An 18,595-nucleotide genomic window follows, 5' to 3' on the forward strand; every position below is an offset into this window, starting at 1 on the left:
TTTAATAATTATTATATTTATATTATTCCAGTGGACTTACTCTCTCGAATATGTAATCCTGCTGAGAGAGTAGGAAAAGTTTTTTTTTACTCTGATGCAGTTCAGTTCTCTCACAAAACCCACAGCCACAGCTTACTGTTATTTATAAGTTAACTTCTTCGCATGTCAACAAATTATGATAATGATATTGCTTGCATACTACAGTATGCTTATATTATTTAACAACTGCTTCCTTCTTCATAATGATTTAATGGAATAATAGATTACACCAAAACTACAGATTAATGGAATAACAGATTATACCAAAACTACCTGTTCAGAATGCATTTACTCTTCAGAATAGATTGTGAAAAACAAACACTTCACTTAACATTAATATGTCCGACTTTGCATATAAATAATATTATACCAAAATAATTTATTTTTACATATCATGCTATAAAACTGGCTCCCTTTATTTTAATTCTAAAATATAATTAGAAAAACTTTAATCATTGCCCATATGCGTAAATGGTTACATTTACATATAACCCCATTACAGATTTCATTAGTACAATTCTCAACAAAACCCAACTATTAAACAGTGACCGGTATGGTAGCCCATACAAATCAAAACAATAGCTACAAGATCTACTCGGTTGCTTAAGAATATACAATTGTTTTAGGCACCTCCAGCTAACATTACCAATTCACTACTCACTTGTGTGTCATATTAGTAGCTACTAACTTTATTTTTTATAACAATATGGTTTACACATATACTTCTTCATATGAGAAAATTCCACAATAATCTTTCTTCAATAGTGTCAACTATCTTTTATTTTCTGCAAGTGTGTATGTGTGTGTGGGGGTGTACTTTATTAGTTTTAATTGAACAAACTAACCAGCAAACAAGGAGTCATTGCTTTGAAGAAGGATTTTAAAGCCACAAAACAATAATGAACAACAAAATGAATTCACTAATACATTAGCCATCAAATTTTATAAATATTTCATGGAGGAGAATATTATTTTATGATTACTTTTTCATGCTTTTCCCTATCATAGGGGGAGGATTATAATAACACTGACCAATTAAAAAAAATTAATAAAACAATGCAGAATACATTTTTATTAATGTGTGAGTGTCATATGAGAACATATTCTCCTCTTAAAATATGAAGAAATTACGATTTCTTACATAAATAATAAAATAGTTATCCAAATATAATAAATATAAAATATAATAAAATGTTTATTAATATTATTAAATATTATAATAATATAATCATACTTAAATATTATATTATATAATACTTAAAATATTACTTTACGATTAGAATATAAAAATGTGTTTTTAAGCCTTTCTGGAGACTTCTAAAAATAGAACGGAAACGTATTCTTCCAGAAGGTTCTAAACTAAAAGTGTTCTATTTCAATGGATTCTAGAACTTTCTTCAGTGACAACTATAAATAGTTGTTGAATGCGTTTCTTATTTAGTTATGATCAAGACCCGCTCTGAGAAGGGACACAACTTTGCTGATCCCTCAAAATCATAACTCCAACCGAGATGCAGGAATGAAGAAATCTCAATCGTAAAAGAAATCTGAGTAACAAACCTAAGAAAAACTATTCTCACCAAGGAAACGGACAGTTCATGGTAAATATAAAGGTTATGAAATATAAATATTAGACACAAAGCATAAGACTAGAATGAAAATCTCAAAATCAAAAAAGAATTATTTCCCTTTGACCATTTTGTGCCTGTAAGTAGTTGTTTATATTTTTCTTTTTTGTTTTCAATAAATTTCTTTTTTCTTCACTCTCTTTTTTCTTTTACTTTTTTTTATTAAATATATTTGTTGCAGTGTTTTAGCCCTAGACAAAATACAATGTAACATATCTACCTGAATTGTTTTCTATTTTTGACATATTATATCTAATTTACTAATTCTTTTACTTTTGGTATTTATGCAGAATACAGACCATGTTTTTTTTTTAAATAAGATGTTCAACTTAAATTTGAACAGTATATTGTGTTTATTACAGGGTTCACATAAACTTGAGAAGTCCTGGAGTTTTAACTTTTGCCTTGAAAAGCCTTATTTCTATTATTACCTTGAAAAATCCTTGAAAAAAATGGAAAATATCTTGAAAATTATATTGTTTATGTCCAGTAAAAATTTGTTAAATATTAAAAATTAAACCAAAATAAATGCTATTAAATTATTTTTTAAGTATTAATAAAAATACCATTAAAATATTTTTTTAAATATTGAAAATAAAATAGAAATACATTGTTTTGAAATTTCATAGTAGTATTGTGGATATAAGAGTTGCATCTATTTATCACAAAACAAAACTTTAAAGGGATGTAACTCTTTTTTTTGGGGGGGGGGCCAACATTTTAGTTTTCAATCATCACAAATTTTTTTCTCGCTTTTTTTGTAGGAGGTGGGGTGTCAAATCTCTCTCTACTTTTGCTTTCATTTATAATTTTATTTGTAGGGGGAGTAGTGCCAGCCGTCATGAATAAAGATGACCTCCCCCCCCCCCCCAAAAAAAAAATGAACAAGACAGTAGGTATCTTGGTTGGAAATTTAAAATCCGTGAAAGGGTGGTTAATATTTGAGATGAAATTAAAAAAAAAAAGCATTTAGAACTACTGAAAAACACCAAAACATGATGCAGGTAGATTGCAAAGTAACTTTTATTGGCTATTCATTGTATATTTGATGTTTTACTACTTTTTCGACTCAGTGTTTTACAATTCCGAAATTTTGTCTGGAGAAGGCTTTGAAAAACTTTGAAAAGTTCTTGGAAATGGACACTGAAAATTTGTACGAACACTGTATTAAAATGTTTGCATGAATGTAGAGAATAGTTAACAATATCCACACCCTCCCTATGTTAAAAATTTTAACACAAGGTCGATTTTTAATGTGGGGACCATCCAGCTCTTCAAAAAAGGGAGCACTCGGAATAAAAATAAAAAAATTGCTTAAGTTTAGAGGATTTCTATATCATCGGTTAAAAGGACAGAACAGATTAAGTGTAGCATCAGAACATCTTTTTTTACTTAAGCAAAAATCGATTTGATAAAATTGTGTCCAGAAATTTAAGACAGAAGCTAAATGTACCTGATGCATATCGCATTTTTTAGGATACAATTATCACAGTTTAGAATGATTCACGGAAAGAATATGGCAACAAAAAATATCGGTTTTAGCATTTTCCAACACTGTTTTGTGAACATTTCATATTTTCTTTTTTTGTAGGGTGGGGGAATAATTTGTGCACTGGCATTTTCATTTTACTTCAGCAAATTTCAGGTTTAAATGGTTTTATTACACATGCAGGTGGTGGGGGGATTATTTCGTATTAAATTTTTCAAAATTTATTTATAGAGAGTAGGGGACTCGTTTTCTAGCTTACCACTAGATACCTCAAAATTGCATTATAGAATTCCTATACACAATAAAATTTAATATAGGTCATAATATGATAACGTTTAAAAAAAACCCAAAGCTTAAAATAAACTCCTAATGATTTAAATAAAAATTTTCAAAGTACAAAAATGATGAAAATTCGATACTAAAATTGTGTTTGTTTAACAGCACTATAAAACTATGTTCTTATATAGTGGCCATCTTTAATGATCAGACATATGTGTTTAATAAATCTAGCAAAAATCAACTAATAATCAGATTTTCATGAAATTTTCCATACTTCTTCACTTTTGAATTAATTCATATTTAAAAGGCAACTTTCAAAATACATAAAAGGAAATATTTTTTATAAAATGAATTGGGAGAGTATGTGATGCTCTCCTAATTTCATTTTATGAAATCTGAACAAAATATATTACAATCTCTCCAAATTTTAGCATTATAATGCTGAAATAATATTTTATGTTTATCATAAACTCGTAAAAAAACAATACAAATGAATTCTATATTGTTTTGAAAAAGGAAATAATACTTATATTTACATACATATATTATAATCTGTTAAATAAATGAAAAATGACTAATTTTTAAAAGATTTAGATGATTTATATTCTATTCTTTCGGAATGTTCAGTTTGTTTTAAACATGGAACTTTCAGAAAAGGCTTCCTATGTTTTCTAATGGTTAGGCATATTTCCATCATATCCTGTGCTTTTGCTACATCCGTAAATAAATAATGTCTATAAATAGCTTTGTAAAATATGCACAAAATGATCTCAATGATTCTACGGCGAGCATTTGAGATTAAGAATTAGTTTTTTCACCAATGCTTGGAAATAAGGCTCATAAATTTTACTTTTTGATGTTTAAATAATAATCCAACTAATCTGAATTATTAATCCTTATCTAAAAAATTCTAAAGCAATGCAAGATGTGGTGTCTTCTGGCGTTACACATGGTATGACACTATTCAAGTTTCCATGAAGAAGTTTTTCTCATGGAGGCCAATTTAGGTTATTTTTCAAAGTAAGGTTATATGGCTTGTCATACCATTTTTCCGCATCAAAATTTAATGAGGAATTCAAAAACAACAGTCAAAAATACAAAATCTGACCTAATTTTATAGAGATATTCTAGCATTTTCAAAGTGTGTCAGATCGCTAAATCGAAAATTAGTATTTTGACTGGTTTCTCGAACATGATAAAATCATAGTCCTTGTATTGTTTTTTTGTTTTGTTTTTTTTTTTTTACTAGGAACCTGAAATTGAAAAGAAGATATTTTTTAAACAGCTAGATTTGCTGATTATTAAATTCAAAAATAACATGTACAAAATAAGTTACTTTACAAAGGAAAACCGTTAATCAAGCAGTGTATGACAATCTCATCACTAAGACAATGTTATACTGTTGCATGATATGATTCGATTTTGAATTCAGTGCAGCATCACTTAAATTTTCACAGAGTTCCTGATATGATGAACAGGTTTCTGGTTGTAGTTGTCCTCACCAGCCCATTTCACAATCAGTTTATCTCTCTGCCCAGAGAAGTGGTGTTGGTAAGTGCCATGTAATTGATCCCATTGAACTGCATATAATACTTGAATGTGAACTACTATCAAAATGACTTTTTGATAATGTTGTACCACAACAACAGCATGAAATAAAGGGAACAACAATTAAACTCTTGTGTTCAATCTAACGTCATTATCATAACAAATGTCTAATATGTCTAACGAGTATATACTGTTGGAATTTCCCAGAGCTTCAATTCTATGATTGTATACTTTGGGTACCTTGTTTTGGATATGATTCATGAGGTTTTCGCATACACACTATGAAAAGACCACTTTTTCAGAAAATTTTAAAATTTGACCTGGATGATAAATTAATGTGTAATCTGAATTTTAGTACTAATAAAAAAAAATTGGCTCATACATATTGTCATAAATATCGGTAAGAAACTTTTCTATGAATTGGATTTTTTATTTAGACTTATTTAGAGCCTGTGGTTTAATTTATTTAAAAAATTATTTTCAGCTTGAAAAGCCAATATTCTCTACAAAATTAGTCGTAACTTTTCCTGTTTGTATTAGATTTTAATAAAACTGGTGTGTTCTGATCAGTGGATGGTATGTATATTGAAATCGCTAATATTTCCCACTCTGTGGGTCTTTAAAGCTAAAAAAAAATATCAAATTTGGAAAAATTGAAAAAAATCGTCACAGACAAAAATGCGCATTCTTGCATGAAAAATCCCCAATAAGTGTTTTTGGTTCTTTTTGCTGAATTTAATCTACATATGGTACTTTCTTACTTGAATGCCTTATTTTGTCTTGGGTAAGTGAAATTTGAAATATGACTTTTTTTGTGATGGCCTTTTGTCATAAATGTAGGCCCATTTTTTGCTAATTTTTCACAAAAATGGTGCTCTAGCTTGAAAAATGTAAGTTAGAAGTAGGTAAACCCTATATTGTTTTGAAAGGTAATCTTATTGGCTACAAACCACATGCCTAGGTTTGTGCTTGTGAAGGGTGACTGAAAATAATTTTGGCTTCACATGAGAAAAACTTCTTCATGGAGGCTTAAATAGTGTCATGTGTTCTGTTCTTGATCATTGTAGAGTGAGGCTATTTTTATTTTTGTTTCAATCCAGAGTACCCCATTTTGGGGAGCTGGATTTTTTTCTGCATTATAAACGACCTTGTGTCTAACTTTGCCCTCGTGGGGAGGCAAGTATATAGGAACAATGCATTCTAATTGTGTAATAATATACATGTTCTTTTTGTCTTATTCAGTTATTTTTTATTTCAATTTATTTTCACCTTTTATAATTTAACTTGGCAAATGTAATCATTAATGCAAATTCTGAAATGCTTTTAAAACTTTTTATTTTTTTCTTAAATAGGTGGTATATTGGTCTTTGTGTTGGCACCATATTACTCTTGATTGTCATATGCAATTACCTTGGCATTTTATTTGGATTATGTGGAGAAAGAGCAGGCGACAATACACCTTGCTGCAACAGAGGTGTTGCAGCCAACTTTCTCTTAGCGTAAGTGCTTGCAGTAAATCACATTTTCAAAAGAATTTTCTTTTAATTATATAACTTTATTTTGTCCTTGCTTAAATTGCAATAAATAAAATAGTTGAAGAAGCCAAAAATCGGTTTGCTGTAATAATTACATGAGCTTTGCAAACATTCAAAATCTGTGAATGCCTTCCCACAATGCTTTATCAGCAAAAAAACTATCAGATTGAGGAGAAAGTTTTTACAGTTTTTAACTTTTAAATTTATTAGTCGAAATAAGCACCATCAGAGTCAACACTTTTGCCAATGCAAAACAAGTATTTATGCCAGTAACATAAAAATCTTGCATTCTGGTGCCAATGATGTCGCTGATGACGTTTTTGATATTGCTTAGGTTTTTTAAGCATTTCTCATGCAAAAAGTTGTCGATATGCTTGAAAAAGTGGTAATCAGTGGATGGGAGGTTTGGAAAGTATGGCAAGTGAGGCAGTTTGATAGCCCAATTCGTTCAACTTCTGCAGTGTTGGTTTAGTAATGAGCAGTCAGGTATTGTTGTGGAGTAGAATTCGGCCTTTTCTGTTGACTAATGCTGTTGCAGTTTCTAATGCATTTGATCAATTCGCTGTAATGGTTTCACCTGCATTCAAAAAACTAATGGATGAGACCGGTTACAAAACAGCATAACCTTCTTTTGGTGCAACTCTGGCTTCAGGAAATGTCATGGAACTTCTTCAGCATTTAATCACTGGGCTGAGCATTGCTGGTTGTCGTAAAGAATCCACTTTTCATCGCAAGTCAAAACCCAGTCGAGAAATGGGTCGTTCTTGTTGCGTAAAAGGGAAGATGACACTTTATAACAGTGTTTCTTTAGGTTGTCATTCAATTTGTGAGGCACCCATTTATCAAGTTTTTTTTATCCTTCCCATCTCTTTCAAGTGGTTGGAAATTGTTGTGTACGCTACATCTAATTCAGAAGCAAGTTCTCTAACAGTTGTGCATGGATTGGCTTCGACTAAGGCTCTTAATTGATAGTTGTCAACATCCGATGGCCGACCACTACACATCTTCATGATTTGTTGCTGCTACAAAATTTCTTAAACCACCATTGTGCTGTGCAATTAGTAATGGTTCCTCGGCGAAATGTGTTGTTGATATCACAAGCTTTTTCAGCAGCTTTTCGGCCTAGCTTGAATTGAAATGAGAAAATTGTGCGAATTTGCTATTTTTCCATCTTGTATCCAACATTCTTAAAACAAGACATAATTGTTTTAAAAATATTGTAATTTAAACGATTAGATAGCGCGAAAAAGCTCTTTAAATGATATGTAAAGTAAAGGTATTATTTGAAAATACATCATTTGAAATCAAAATTAAAAATTCTGCAAGAACTTTCTTCTCAACCTAATATATGTTAAAAATATCCAAATAAATATGTGACTATAAGAGAAAATATCTGGTTTTTCTCTCTTTCTGGTTTTGAAGCTTATGATTCTTTCTCTCTTGTATGTAGCATATTTTCTCTCTCTCTATTGTATATCACCTCTCTTTCATAGTCTCTCTCAAATAAACTACATTACAATAACGAAGGAAGAGAGATGTGATATACATGTGTGTATAGAAGAGGAGGGCATTCTTAAATTTTGTGTTTTAAAAGATGCAGCAAATTCATGCTCCTACATCTGAACTCCATATAAGTATTTTTACTTATCTTTAAATACTACTTTTAGTTCTTATCTAAGAATAAAATTTATAACATTTAAATGTTTGTATTATTTCCTAACTTTATCTGTATAATAAAAACTGCCTCATTTCACTGACATTTTATTCCATGGGTCAAGATTGAAGATGTTCTCGTGATCCTTTTTACAGGAGACACATTGATAGAGATAAAAATGTGAACATTAATTTTGAGCCATTGTTTCTGGTTGGATCATTTTCACATCCCTAAGCACTCCTAATTATACAGACATTACCTGACCTGACATGCTAACATTACTAACATTTTGGCAACAATTGAGTTAACTTAAAAACTATCCTAAATTACATGCATAAGTTAACTAAGGAACTACTTTTCTGTGCTTTAACTCAAATATCATCCCTTGACAATGATACTGTGTATCCTTACATCTGTGAACATTACTTTAAAGATAAATTTTATTTTATGCCAACCCACCATTTTTAATACTAATACTATGTAAACACTAAGATCAATTAAATTCCAAAACTCTTATTTGTATTTAACAATCTGCATTACATGAGAAAAACAAGGTTAAAATACCTAATTTCTATAATTTTTAAAAACTGATAAAAATCATTGCTCAGATTTGTTTCATTTTCTTGCAAGTGTTGTGCTTACATTTTTTCAGGAAAGACAAAAAATAAATATGTCTATGCATTTATTTTATATTTATATTGAGAAGGTTTTAATTTTATGCTTTGAATTTGTTTTTATAATTTTAGTGGTGTTGGATTCTATTTCTTGTTCTGTTCAATTTTGGTATTACTTGTACTGATTGAGTTTGTTGTTGGAGGAGTGTTGTATACAGAATTATGCCGCTATCTCAATAAAAATGATCCCTCCAAATTAAAGGTAAGAATATGGTTTCTTATTCAATACTCCTATTGATTTGTTCTAGTTATATACAAGGATCCTTTATTGAATGTTATAATCAAAAGGAGCTGAAAGATACTGAAGGTTTTGATTTTGAAGAAAAAGTACTTTTAAAGATGTTAAATGATTAATTAGGTATTTATTTCACTCTAAAGCTAAAGGGTAAACTATTTAATATATAACCAACCAGATAGATTGTCAGAAAATTGGATTAACTCCCTACATTGCATGAATCAAAAGTTTTTTCTTTTATTTATTTTTTTTTGTTGTTTTTTTTTTTTTTTTTTTTACAAAGGGGTCACCACTTATCAAGGCCAGGAGTCGACTCAAAGATAAGGTTTGAGTGTATGGTAGTCAATGGGATAATTTCTTGGTAATCATTAGTAGTAGAAATTTGGTAAATTGGATTAGTTAATGGGACAGTTCATCAAGAATTTGTTTATGTTGGACTTGAAGATGACCAAATTGTAGTTAGTTGGAAAACAGACTAACAGAAGAGAGTTCCATATGTGTGCAGTTCTGAGAAAGAAGTTTTGTTCATGGAATCTACGCTTCAGTTTAGCCACAGAAAAAGAGTGGGGAAAATTATTGACAATGGCTTCAGCTAGACAGGTATTTTTCTCAAAAGATTGGTACAAGAGGACCATAGATTAAAGCTCAGATGAGCACTTGCCATGAAAATAACTATATAAAGCAGGGACAGGCTTGCAACGTCTCTTCTGTGGGAAAGAGGTTGCAGGGAAGAGAAAAGGACATCCCCTACTAGGCTATGAGGTATATTTTGAATTCTGTCAAGGCAGGCTAAGATGCTTCTAGCAGCTCCTGCCCAGATATGGCAACAGTACTCCATCATTAGACATACTTGGCTCTTATATAGAGAATTGCATCAGGAGTGAGATACCTATTTTTTTTTTTTTTTTTACCCCAAACAAGGCACATTGCCACTTTGGTGTGGGGGCTACTATCAGGGGCAACAACTACTGGGGTACTATATTGGGATTTGGGCAGCAAGATGTCAGTTCACGTTACACTTGAACTTCTGCATGTCAGTACAGTTGGGGAAGCAGTGGCCTGGAATGGAATTCCAGAGTTTAGCGGTTCTGGGGAAGAAACTACTGGAGTAGAAAGATCTTTTATATCTAGGGATCTCTACTGTGTGGGGGTGGGATTTAGCTGCCTGTTGCGTTTGTCGAGGGTGTCTACATCGTGGGGGCACAAGTGTCTGCAGTTCGCCAGAGCATTCATCATTAAAATACTTGTAGAACAGGCAGAGGGATGCAACATTACGTCAATGGGACAGAGGCTGAAGCTTAGATGCCAGTTCAGGGCCTATCAGATTTGCGACTCTTTTTTTAATCTTGTCTAGGAGCGAGAGACTAGTAGCAGATGCACCAGCCCAAATGTGACAGCAATACTCCATACATGGGCGAATAGTGGCCTTATAGAGGTACAGGATACTTTCGGGTGTTAGTAGTTTTCTAGCACGGTAGAGAGAGCCTACCTTCTTCGCAGCGGCCCTGGCAACGCTTTCAATGTAATTGTTCCAACTCCTGTTTCCTGTGAACGTTAGAGCCAAGCAGTTTGAAAGATGTACTCTAAGATAAAGAGTCACTGGCCATTGCTATTGGTGGCAGAGAAGGTTTCTTGTAATTATTGAAGGAAACCAGTTTAGTCTTGGCCGCATTGAATGTGACCATCCATTTTTGTCCCCATTCAACTACAGATTGGAGGTCATCCTCTAGTGTTGTTGCCATTTCTTTAGATATGTGTTCATTTGTTTTCCTGTCATGCCTGAGTGTGGTGTCATCAGCATATATACCCATCTCAGAGGCAGTTTTGTTGGGGAGGTCATTAATGAATATTAGGAACAATAGAAGTCCAAGGATAGACCCCTTAGGCACTCCCGCATTTATATCATATTGTTTAGATGTACGACCGTTGACGACAACCTTGATTTTTCTCTTATCTAAGAAGGATTTAATTATGTTTAAGTATGTTTTTTTTGTTTTTTTTTATCACTAGTTTACTTTAATAAAGCATGTGTGAGCAGTGTTTTGCCTGTTCGGATGGCAGTCGGGGAGGGGGGGTGTCTATTGGAGCAGTAGAAGGATCCCACCGTTTTTCCAGCAACCTTGGTAACAGATTTGATGTGCTTGTTCTATTTCAGATCAGGAGTAACGGTCAAGCCCAGAAGCTTGTCGAAACATGGAGTCTCCCCAAGATAAGAACCATTCATTTCAATTGATGCCAGGTGGGGATCAGAGCATTAATGATGTAAAGATAGAAGCTTAGTTTTAGATGCATTAAAAGTAACCAGTCACCTCTTTCCCCATTGTACTATGTGCTCAAGATCAGAGTGAGAATCAGAGAGAACTTGGTTATTTATTGCCTTTGATGTGTTGCCATAGATGGTAGTGTCATCAGCATAAATGTCTACGAATGATCTAAGTATTAGTTTTGGGAGATCATTGATGTAGATCAGGAAGAGATTTGGGCCGAGGATGGACCCCTGATGAACTCCAGCATTAATACTGAGAGCTGCTACAGTATTTTAAGTAGGTATTAGTAATGGCTTCTACAACATTTTTAATAGGATCTTTTAGTGAGACCGTCACCATTTGAAATGGGTATGAAAAGTGTCTGCTAAACCATTTGTAGTAGGTATTACTAGTAGCTATGACACCATTTTTAGTAGAGACAACAAAAGAACTACCTATACTCCTAGTGAAAGCATTTGTAATTCATAACACTAGAGGCTGAAACACCATATAGGTACAACTAGTGGCTGCGATGCCCTATAGGTACAACTGGTGGCTGCTACGCCCTATAGGTACAACTGGTGGCTGCGACGCCCTGTAGGTACAACTGGTGGCTGCGACGCCCTGTAGGTAAAACTAGTGGCTGCGACACCCTATAGGTAGAACTGGTAGGTGTGACTCCCTGTAGATACAACTGGTGGCTGCGACGCCCTCTAGATACAACTGGTGGCTGCGACGCCCTATGGGTACAACTGGTGGCTGCGACGCCCTATGGGTACAACTGGTGGCTGCGACGCCCTGTAGATACAACTGATGGCTGCGACGCCCTGTAGGTACAACTGGTGGCTGCGACGCCCTGTAGGTACAACTGGTGGCTGCGACGCCCTATGGGTACAACTGGTGGCTGCGACGCCCTGTAGATACAACTGATGGCTGCGACGCCCTGTAGGTACAACTGGTGGCTGCGACGCCCTATAGGTACAACTGGTGGCTGCGACGCCCTATGGGTACAACTGGTGGCTGCGACGCCCTGTAGATACAACTGATGGCTGCAACGCCCTGTAGGTACAACTGGTGGCTACGACGCCCTGTAGGTACAACTGGTGGCTGCGACTCCCTGTAGGTACAACGTGTGGCTGTGACGCCCTGTAGGTACAACTGGTGGCTTCAACGCCATGTAGATACAACTAGTGGCTGCAACGCCATGTAGATACAACTAGTGGCTGCAACACCACATGGGTGCAGCTTGTAGTTGTGACTCTATTTCTAGTAGGAAGACTTCTTATGAACATCTTCTCAGATGTATTACCTAGATCTATCACACGTGGGGGTGCACACTCATGCTATTTTAAAGAACTGCGCGGGAGTTCCAGAGCAAGCTGCATTAGCTGCATGGTCAACACAAGTTACACCTTAGGAAATGGATTCAATCATAATACAATAGGAAGAGATGTTAGTGTCAAGCCTCAAAAACCTATCATGAGCTATCGATGTCAGTGGTGAGGAGCAAGGGAGTGAGAATTCAGCCCCAATATCATCATGTGTAAATGGCGCATCACTGTTCATATCAATGGAATCCCACTTACCGCTCTGGTGGATACTGGATTTACAGTCACAAGTTTTGTTGCAAGGAATGGACGAGGAAAGTAACCCCGGTCCTCACAGCATTTTGGAGCAAACTTAGCTGTTGTGGAATAGAAATGGTGCAAGTGAACCTTGGTGCAACACAGAGCATTAGCATAGAAGTCTTAGTTGTAGATGGATACTTATTGGAATTTTATTTATTACTTATGCTGGACGCAGTCAAGTGACTGGGAGGAGTAGCTGTGTCTAGTGAAGGTTAGGTGACTGTGATAGTATGAACCATTACCTCTCCTTAAAGAACTCTTCAGTAAAGAAGTCTCGGATATACCTTCAGTTCCGTTTGACACGGAACTGGAGTTCAATAAAAAATGGAGACCGTATTCCGCTTCTCATAAATGAATCTCATGTTTTGGTATTCTTTTACATAATGTTTCAGTGACCTTTCCACATTTCAACAAAACTAATTTTGCTGCTATCACCATTACCAAGCCTGATTTCTCCATAGAGTATGAACAGAACACTCGGAAGTTGATCACAATGTGGAAATGGGCTGGTGACCAACCTCCACTTACGTTGAGTTGTGAGGAATATAGTTGTGAACTGCAGGTGGGATTGATAATGGTTGGCTGCTGCCATATCCTGAGGACAAACGTGGTCCTCCAAAAGGTCTAATCCCTCTCATGGCTGTTGTGCAGGAGACCAAACAGAAAGTGCGGCCCGTTATGGATTATCGGTAGTTAAATGAGTATGTGGACATGCATATGGCCAATGCAAATGTTTTCTAACAAAAATTGAGGGGATGGCAACAACAGTGACCAAGCATTGCAGTGTTGGATCTACGCTGAGCCTATTTGCAAGTACATGTTGACAAATCTCTGTGGCCGTTCCAAACAGTAGAGATCAAGGGACAGCGATATTGTCTCACCCGACTCGGATTTGGGCTTAACGTTGCCCCTTTAATAATGTGGGCGATTGTCAATGCCGTCCTCAGCTAGGATAGGACTGTAAACGTGGCTACGTCTTCGTATATTGACAACATTTTTGTGAATGAAAACGTGTGTTCTGCAACCCATGTCAAGGAGCATTTCGAGAAGTTTAGTCTGGAAAGCAAGACACTAGAACAGCTGAGTCTGGGCTCACACGTATTAGGATTACGTGTCCAGGAGGAGCACGGAAAATTGGTATGTCAGCGTGGAAGTGACCTAGCAGTGCCCGATAGACTTTCTCGCCGAATTGTATTTTCAGTGTGCAGGAAACTGACTTTTCCTAGTGTGTGGCTGGTTATGCGTCGTCACAGTGTTTTTAAAACGAAGGGCAAATATGATGACAACTGGATAGGATGATGAAGTGCGAGACCCTATTCTAGCATGAATAATCAAAGACATTTGTTTGAGAGCAGCCCAGGGCAATCCAGGGAAAGGTGACTGGTGTGTCCTAGTGACATGTGGCCGAGTGGTCCTAGACGTTTTATCAAAGTTTACAGTTACCCAAAGATGCTGAGTTCAATCTAAACAAAGGCAGTGAAAAGTAACATTCAAAACAGAATCAGCAACTATGTCCCAGAGCCTAGCTGGAGTCCGAACACGGTACCCCCGTAATAATAATAAAGGGTTAGGGTTCGAGACTCCTAACAAACGGTTCCCCAGTTCGATACAAAACACCTGATGAAGGCCGGAGGGCAAAACGTCCAAAACGTTGTGACTATAACAACCAAGATGAGGAAGTCAGTCCGACAATCTCAATAAATGAAACAACTTGTTTCACTATGAATATATAAAAATTCTTAGATGAGTTTGTTTTTGTTTATTTAAAATTTATAGAAAGTTATTATTTAAAATAATATTTCTAGTGCGTCAATAAAAGAAATGAAAATTTACAATTTAAAAAACAATATCAGTTGTTTATTTTCTATATTTTCTTTCAAACTTTTATATGTTCTTTGCTTTATCTTCTTTCAGTTGGATAAACTTCAGCATTGTTAAATTATCTTTTAAAAATTAAACTGCATACATTTTAAACCAAAAACCATTTTTAGTTGCGTGTGACTGTGATAGAATTTTTTTTTTTTCATTTTAAAAAATGCGCCTCATTTTTTTGTTTACTTATTTCTCTTATGTTCTGTGAGGCGTTTTGATATATCTAACATTTTCTTAAATTATTTTTTTTTTATTAGACTGTACAGTTACATTACCTTAAAAAAAACAATTAACAAAATATAACTAAGTTTTAAGTTACGTGCAACAAGTTATGTGTAAATAAAAAAAAATTAATTTCACGTAAAAATGTGCGTTTTTTTTTGTTTATGTTCTGTCGGGCGTTTTTGATAAATTTGAAGATTTTTTTAAATTATTTTTTAATTACACTGTACATTACTTCAAAAATAACAGAAAATATAATTAAGTTATGTGCATTTTGCGTATAAATGAAAAAATTAATTTCACTGTAAAAATCATTTTTTGTTTTTTGGTTGTTGTTTATTTAATAATTCCCAAGACGGTACTTCTACAGTTTATCGCCGAAAATGGAAACGCCATTTTTTTTTTTTTCGCGCACCTGTCATTAAAATTTGAGGGAGAAATCAGTATTTTAAACTATGACCGATGTTAGAAATAAAAAACAAAAGTTAGAAATAAATAACAAAAAAATTAAATTAGATATTAATTACTTCCAGAAAGAACTACGAAAAAAAGTAAATAAAGAAAGTGAAAGAGAACATATATCTGTAATTATTTAATTGAAAATGTTTTGATTTAATTAATGAAAACGGGAATGTTTTTCATGAAATGTATATATTTTTATTATTAAAAACAGAAAATGAAAAAGACATATTCATAATTGTCTAAACTGGGTGGCGCCATTGTAAAACCAAAACATTTACTGTATCAAAATTTATCAAAATATAATTGTAAAAACATTTATTGAAAAGTTTGCGTCAGAAAATATAATTTTAATAAAACAATTTTGTAATGAAAGCAATTTGGATTTTTATAAAATAGTTTTTTTTTCCGAACAATTAAATAATTTTAATGAAATATTCTTTTGAATTAAAGCAACTTTAAAGGGTCAACGAAAAATTAATTTCGATGAAATGGAAAAATCATTATCTAGTTTAATTTTTTTATTTATTTCATGCTTCGGTCATAGTTTAAAATACTGATTTCTCCTTCGTATTTTAATGCCAGGTGCGCGAAAAAAAATTGAATCTGCATTTTTGGCGATAAACTGTAGAAGTACCCCCGAGACCTATATGTTCTATCAAGTGTTTTTGATAAACTTGAACTGAGATATCTCAAGGTTGTGTCAGGTGTCAAAATCAACACCAGTGGAAATAAAGTTCAACTGGAAGCTGCTTTCTCTGACTACTTGAGAAGAAATCCAGTTGATTCATTTCCCCCTCCAAAGCAACAAAAAAAAAGTCCCTTAGTGAATCTGCTAAACATTTAGATAACTCCTGCAGTTGTGATGAAGAACCATCTCAGGATATCTTCAGTTATGCGCATCAAGGACAATGGGTTGCTGTCTACTATGACACCAACTTTTACATTGGCCAAGTCATTGAGGTTATATCTGCATCCAGCGCTGTAATAAAATTTTTATTGCAAACCCTTTTTCGATGGATTTTGTCAGATGACATTGCACAGGTGGAGTCAGCATTTGTTTACAGATGGGGTTTCAAGTGATGGTAGGATTTGGAGTGTTCCTGATATATCTACCATAGCAGAAGCCTATGAAATAATTCTGAGAGAAAATCAATAAGGAATCGTAGTAAGACTTCTGCCTATAAAAATATCTTATTTGTCTACTTGTCTTTTAAGTTGAAAGTTTTTCAATGCTTGAAAAAAATGACTTGCGACTTTTTGTATAACAAATTTCTAAATCTTATTGTTGTCAGCCCTTTTTTGGCGAGTTTAAATTCCCCAAAGTAAAAATATTTCTGTGGCAAAAAATTTTGCTATTAGAAACAAGGCAAACATTTTTTTAATTCCTCATCCAAAAATTAGTAAAGTTGCAAAGTTTTAAGCTTCTACCTCCAATGGTTACATTTTTACAGCAATTTCAGTAACGTATACTTTTGACTCATTTTTTTAGCCTTTTTTGCCCTTTTTACCAAATTGTCTGTTCGACTGCTTTTACATGGTCCACAATTAGTTTTATCAATTTATAATTAAAAGAAAAAATTATCTTGATCTCTAATGTGTTATGAATCATACTAAAAAGATTCAATACATTAGCTATTGAAATGAAATTGATATGAACGTGTAATATTTGTGTCATATTTGCACTTTTTACCCGTTGGTAGTGGGATTTTGCCTAGTGTTTAAGTTGGTTTCATCTAATAGTTGCTTTCATTAGTATTAATTTTCATTTACTACAAGATGGCATTACATTTATAAGGATTTTTCACTTGTTAGTAGTTTACATTTTTAGTTATATACTATGAAATTTGGCTTCTAGACCATAATAGCAAATTTTCAACTTTCTGATTAACTTTGAACGATCATAACTTAATGGCTAATTGAGCTACCAAAATAAATTTGGTACTTTTGTTTATGGTTTACAAAAATCTATATGACCACATTAATTTTTTTTTTAGATATAATGAAAATAAAATTTTGGTTTGGGATACCTACTTTACAATGGTATTTTAATATTTTTGTTGTGATTTGTATATTCAAAGAAATCACTATTTAAATCCGTCTATAAACAAAGAAACATGTCAGCAGAGCATTTTTGCAGTTGGTAAATGACTTTTTGCAAATAAACGGTTGGGTGCGTTCACGTAAATATTCATAACAGAAGTTGTACCTGTCGATATTTCTAGTTATTTTAGCTAATCAAGAAAAGAATTGCCTTTACTATGGAATTTGAACACGTGTGCGTCTTTCGAGTCAAAAGTTGCGAGATCTTAAAGTTGGAACTTTCTAGTACAAAGGTAATTAAAGATAGAAACTTTGTTCAAATGCTATTTAATAGAGGATATAATTTCTTTTGACCTAAAATTTGAAAAGAATTGGATAAATAGTTTTTATGCACGTGTCAATAAAAATGGTGACAAACGCATGTCATAAGAGAATTTTTCTGCGCAGTTACCCGCAGAAGAAATCTCATATAGACAAAACGTTTGTCAACTTATGAACATAAAGTATCATTTCTTTGTTTTGTTTTTGATTATTTAGAAAACATAAGGTTTTAATCATGGAAAGGAAAAGAAAGTTTTAAAAAAGTGATTCTTTGAAAAAGAATGACCGACAATGAACATTATTTTTGTTGTTCTTGGTTTTTGAGTCGCAATAGAACATCTCAAAGTTGAGGCTTTGTAGTACAAATATAAGTAAAGATACAAACTGTTCGAACGTTATTTAATAGAGAATATACTAATTTCTTTTGTTCTAAAACATGAAAAGAATTGGATAAAAACTTGTTATGCACGAATCGATAAAATAGTGGCAACCACATATAAACATGAGAATTTTCGTGTGGCGAGACGTGCACAAAAAATCTGTAAACGAATGTTCAACTAATTTACGAACATAAAGTATTCACTTTATTTTTGTTATTTAAAAAACATAAGTTTTAATTATGAACAGGACAAGAAAATTTTTTTGAAAAAAATAACAGGGAACGTTTTTTCTTTTTTCTTGTTGTTCTTGGTTTTCGAGTTGCAAATACAGCATCTCATAGTT

The 18,595-nt window shown here is 33.4% G+C and overlaps 1 protein-coding gene across 6 annotated transcripts in view; it reads left to right on the top strand.

The window, feature by feature from the left end:
• LOC145292005 (prominin-1-like) overlaps window positions 1-18,595 on the top strand; it is a gene marked incomplete at its 5' end in the record, with an annotated part of 563,543 nt that overhangs the window by 246,771 nt on the left and 298,177 nt on the right. For all 6 annotated transcript variants that reach the window (XM_080137986.1, XM_080137989.1, XM_080137988.1 and 3 more), the window contains 2 exon segments: window positions 6,336-6,482; window positions 8,919-9,048. In XM_080137986.1, coding sequence (XP_079994112.1) covers window positions 6,336-6,482; window positions 8,919-9,048 — 277 coding nt within the window.

This window comes from Euprymna scolopes, chromosome 13 (genome assembly GCF_053919585.1).
Source record: "Euprymna scolopes isolate OS-2025 chromosome 13, ASM5391958v1, whole genome shotgun sequence".
Classification (NCBI taxonomy): Eukaryota; Metazoa; Mollusca; class Cephalopoda; order Sepiida; family Sepiolidae; genus Euprymna; species Euprymna scolopes.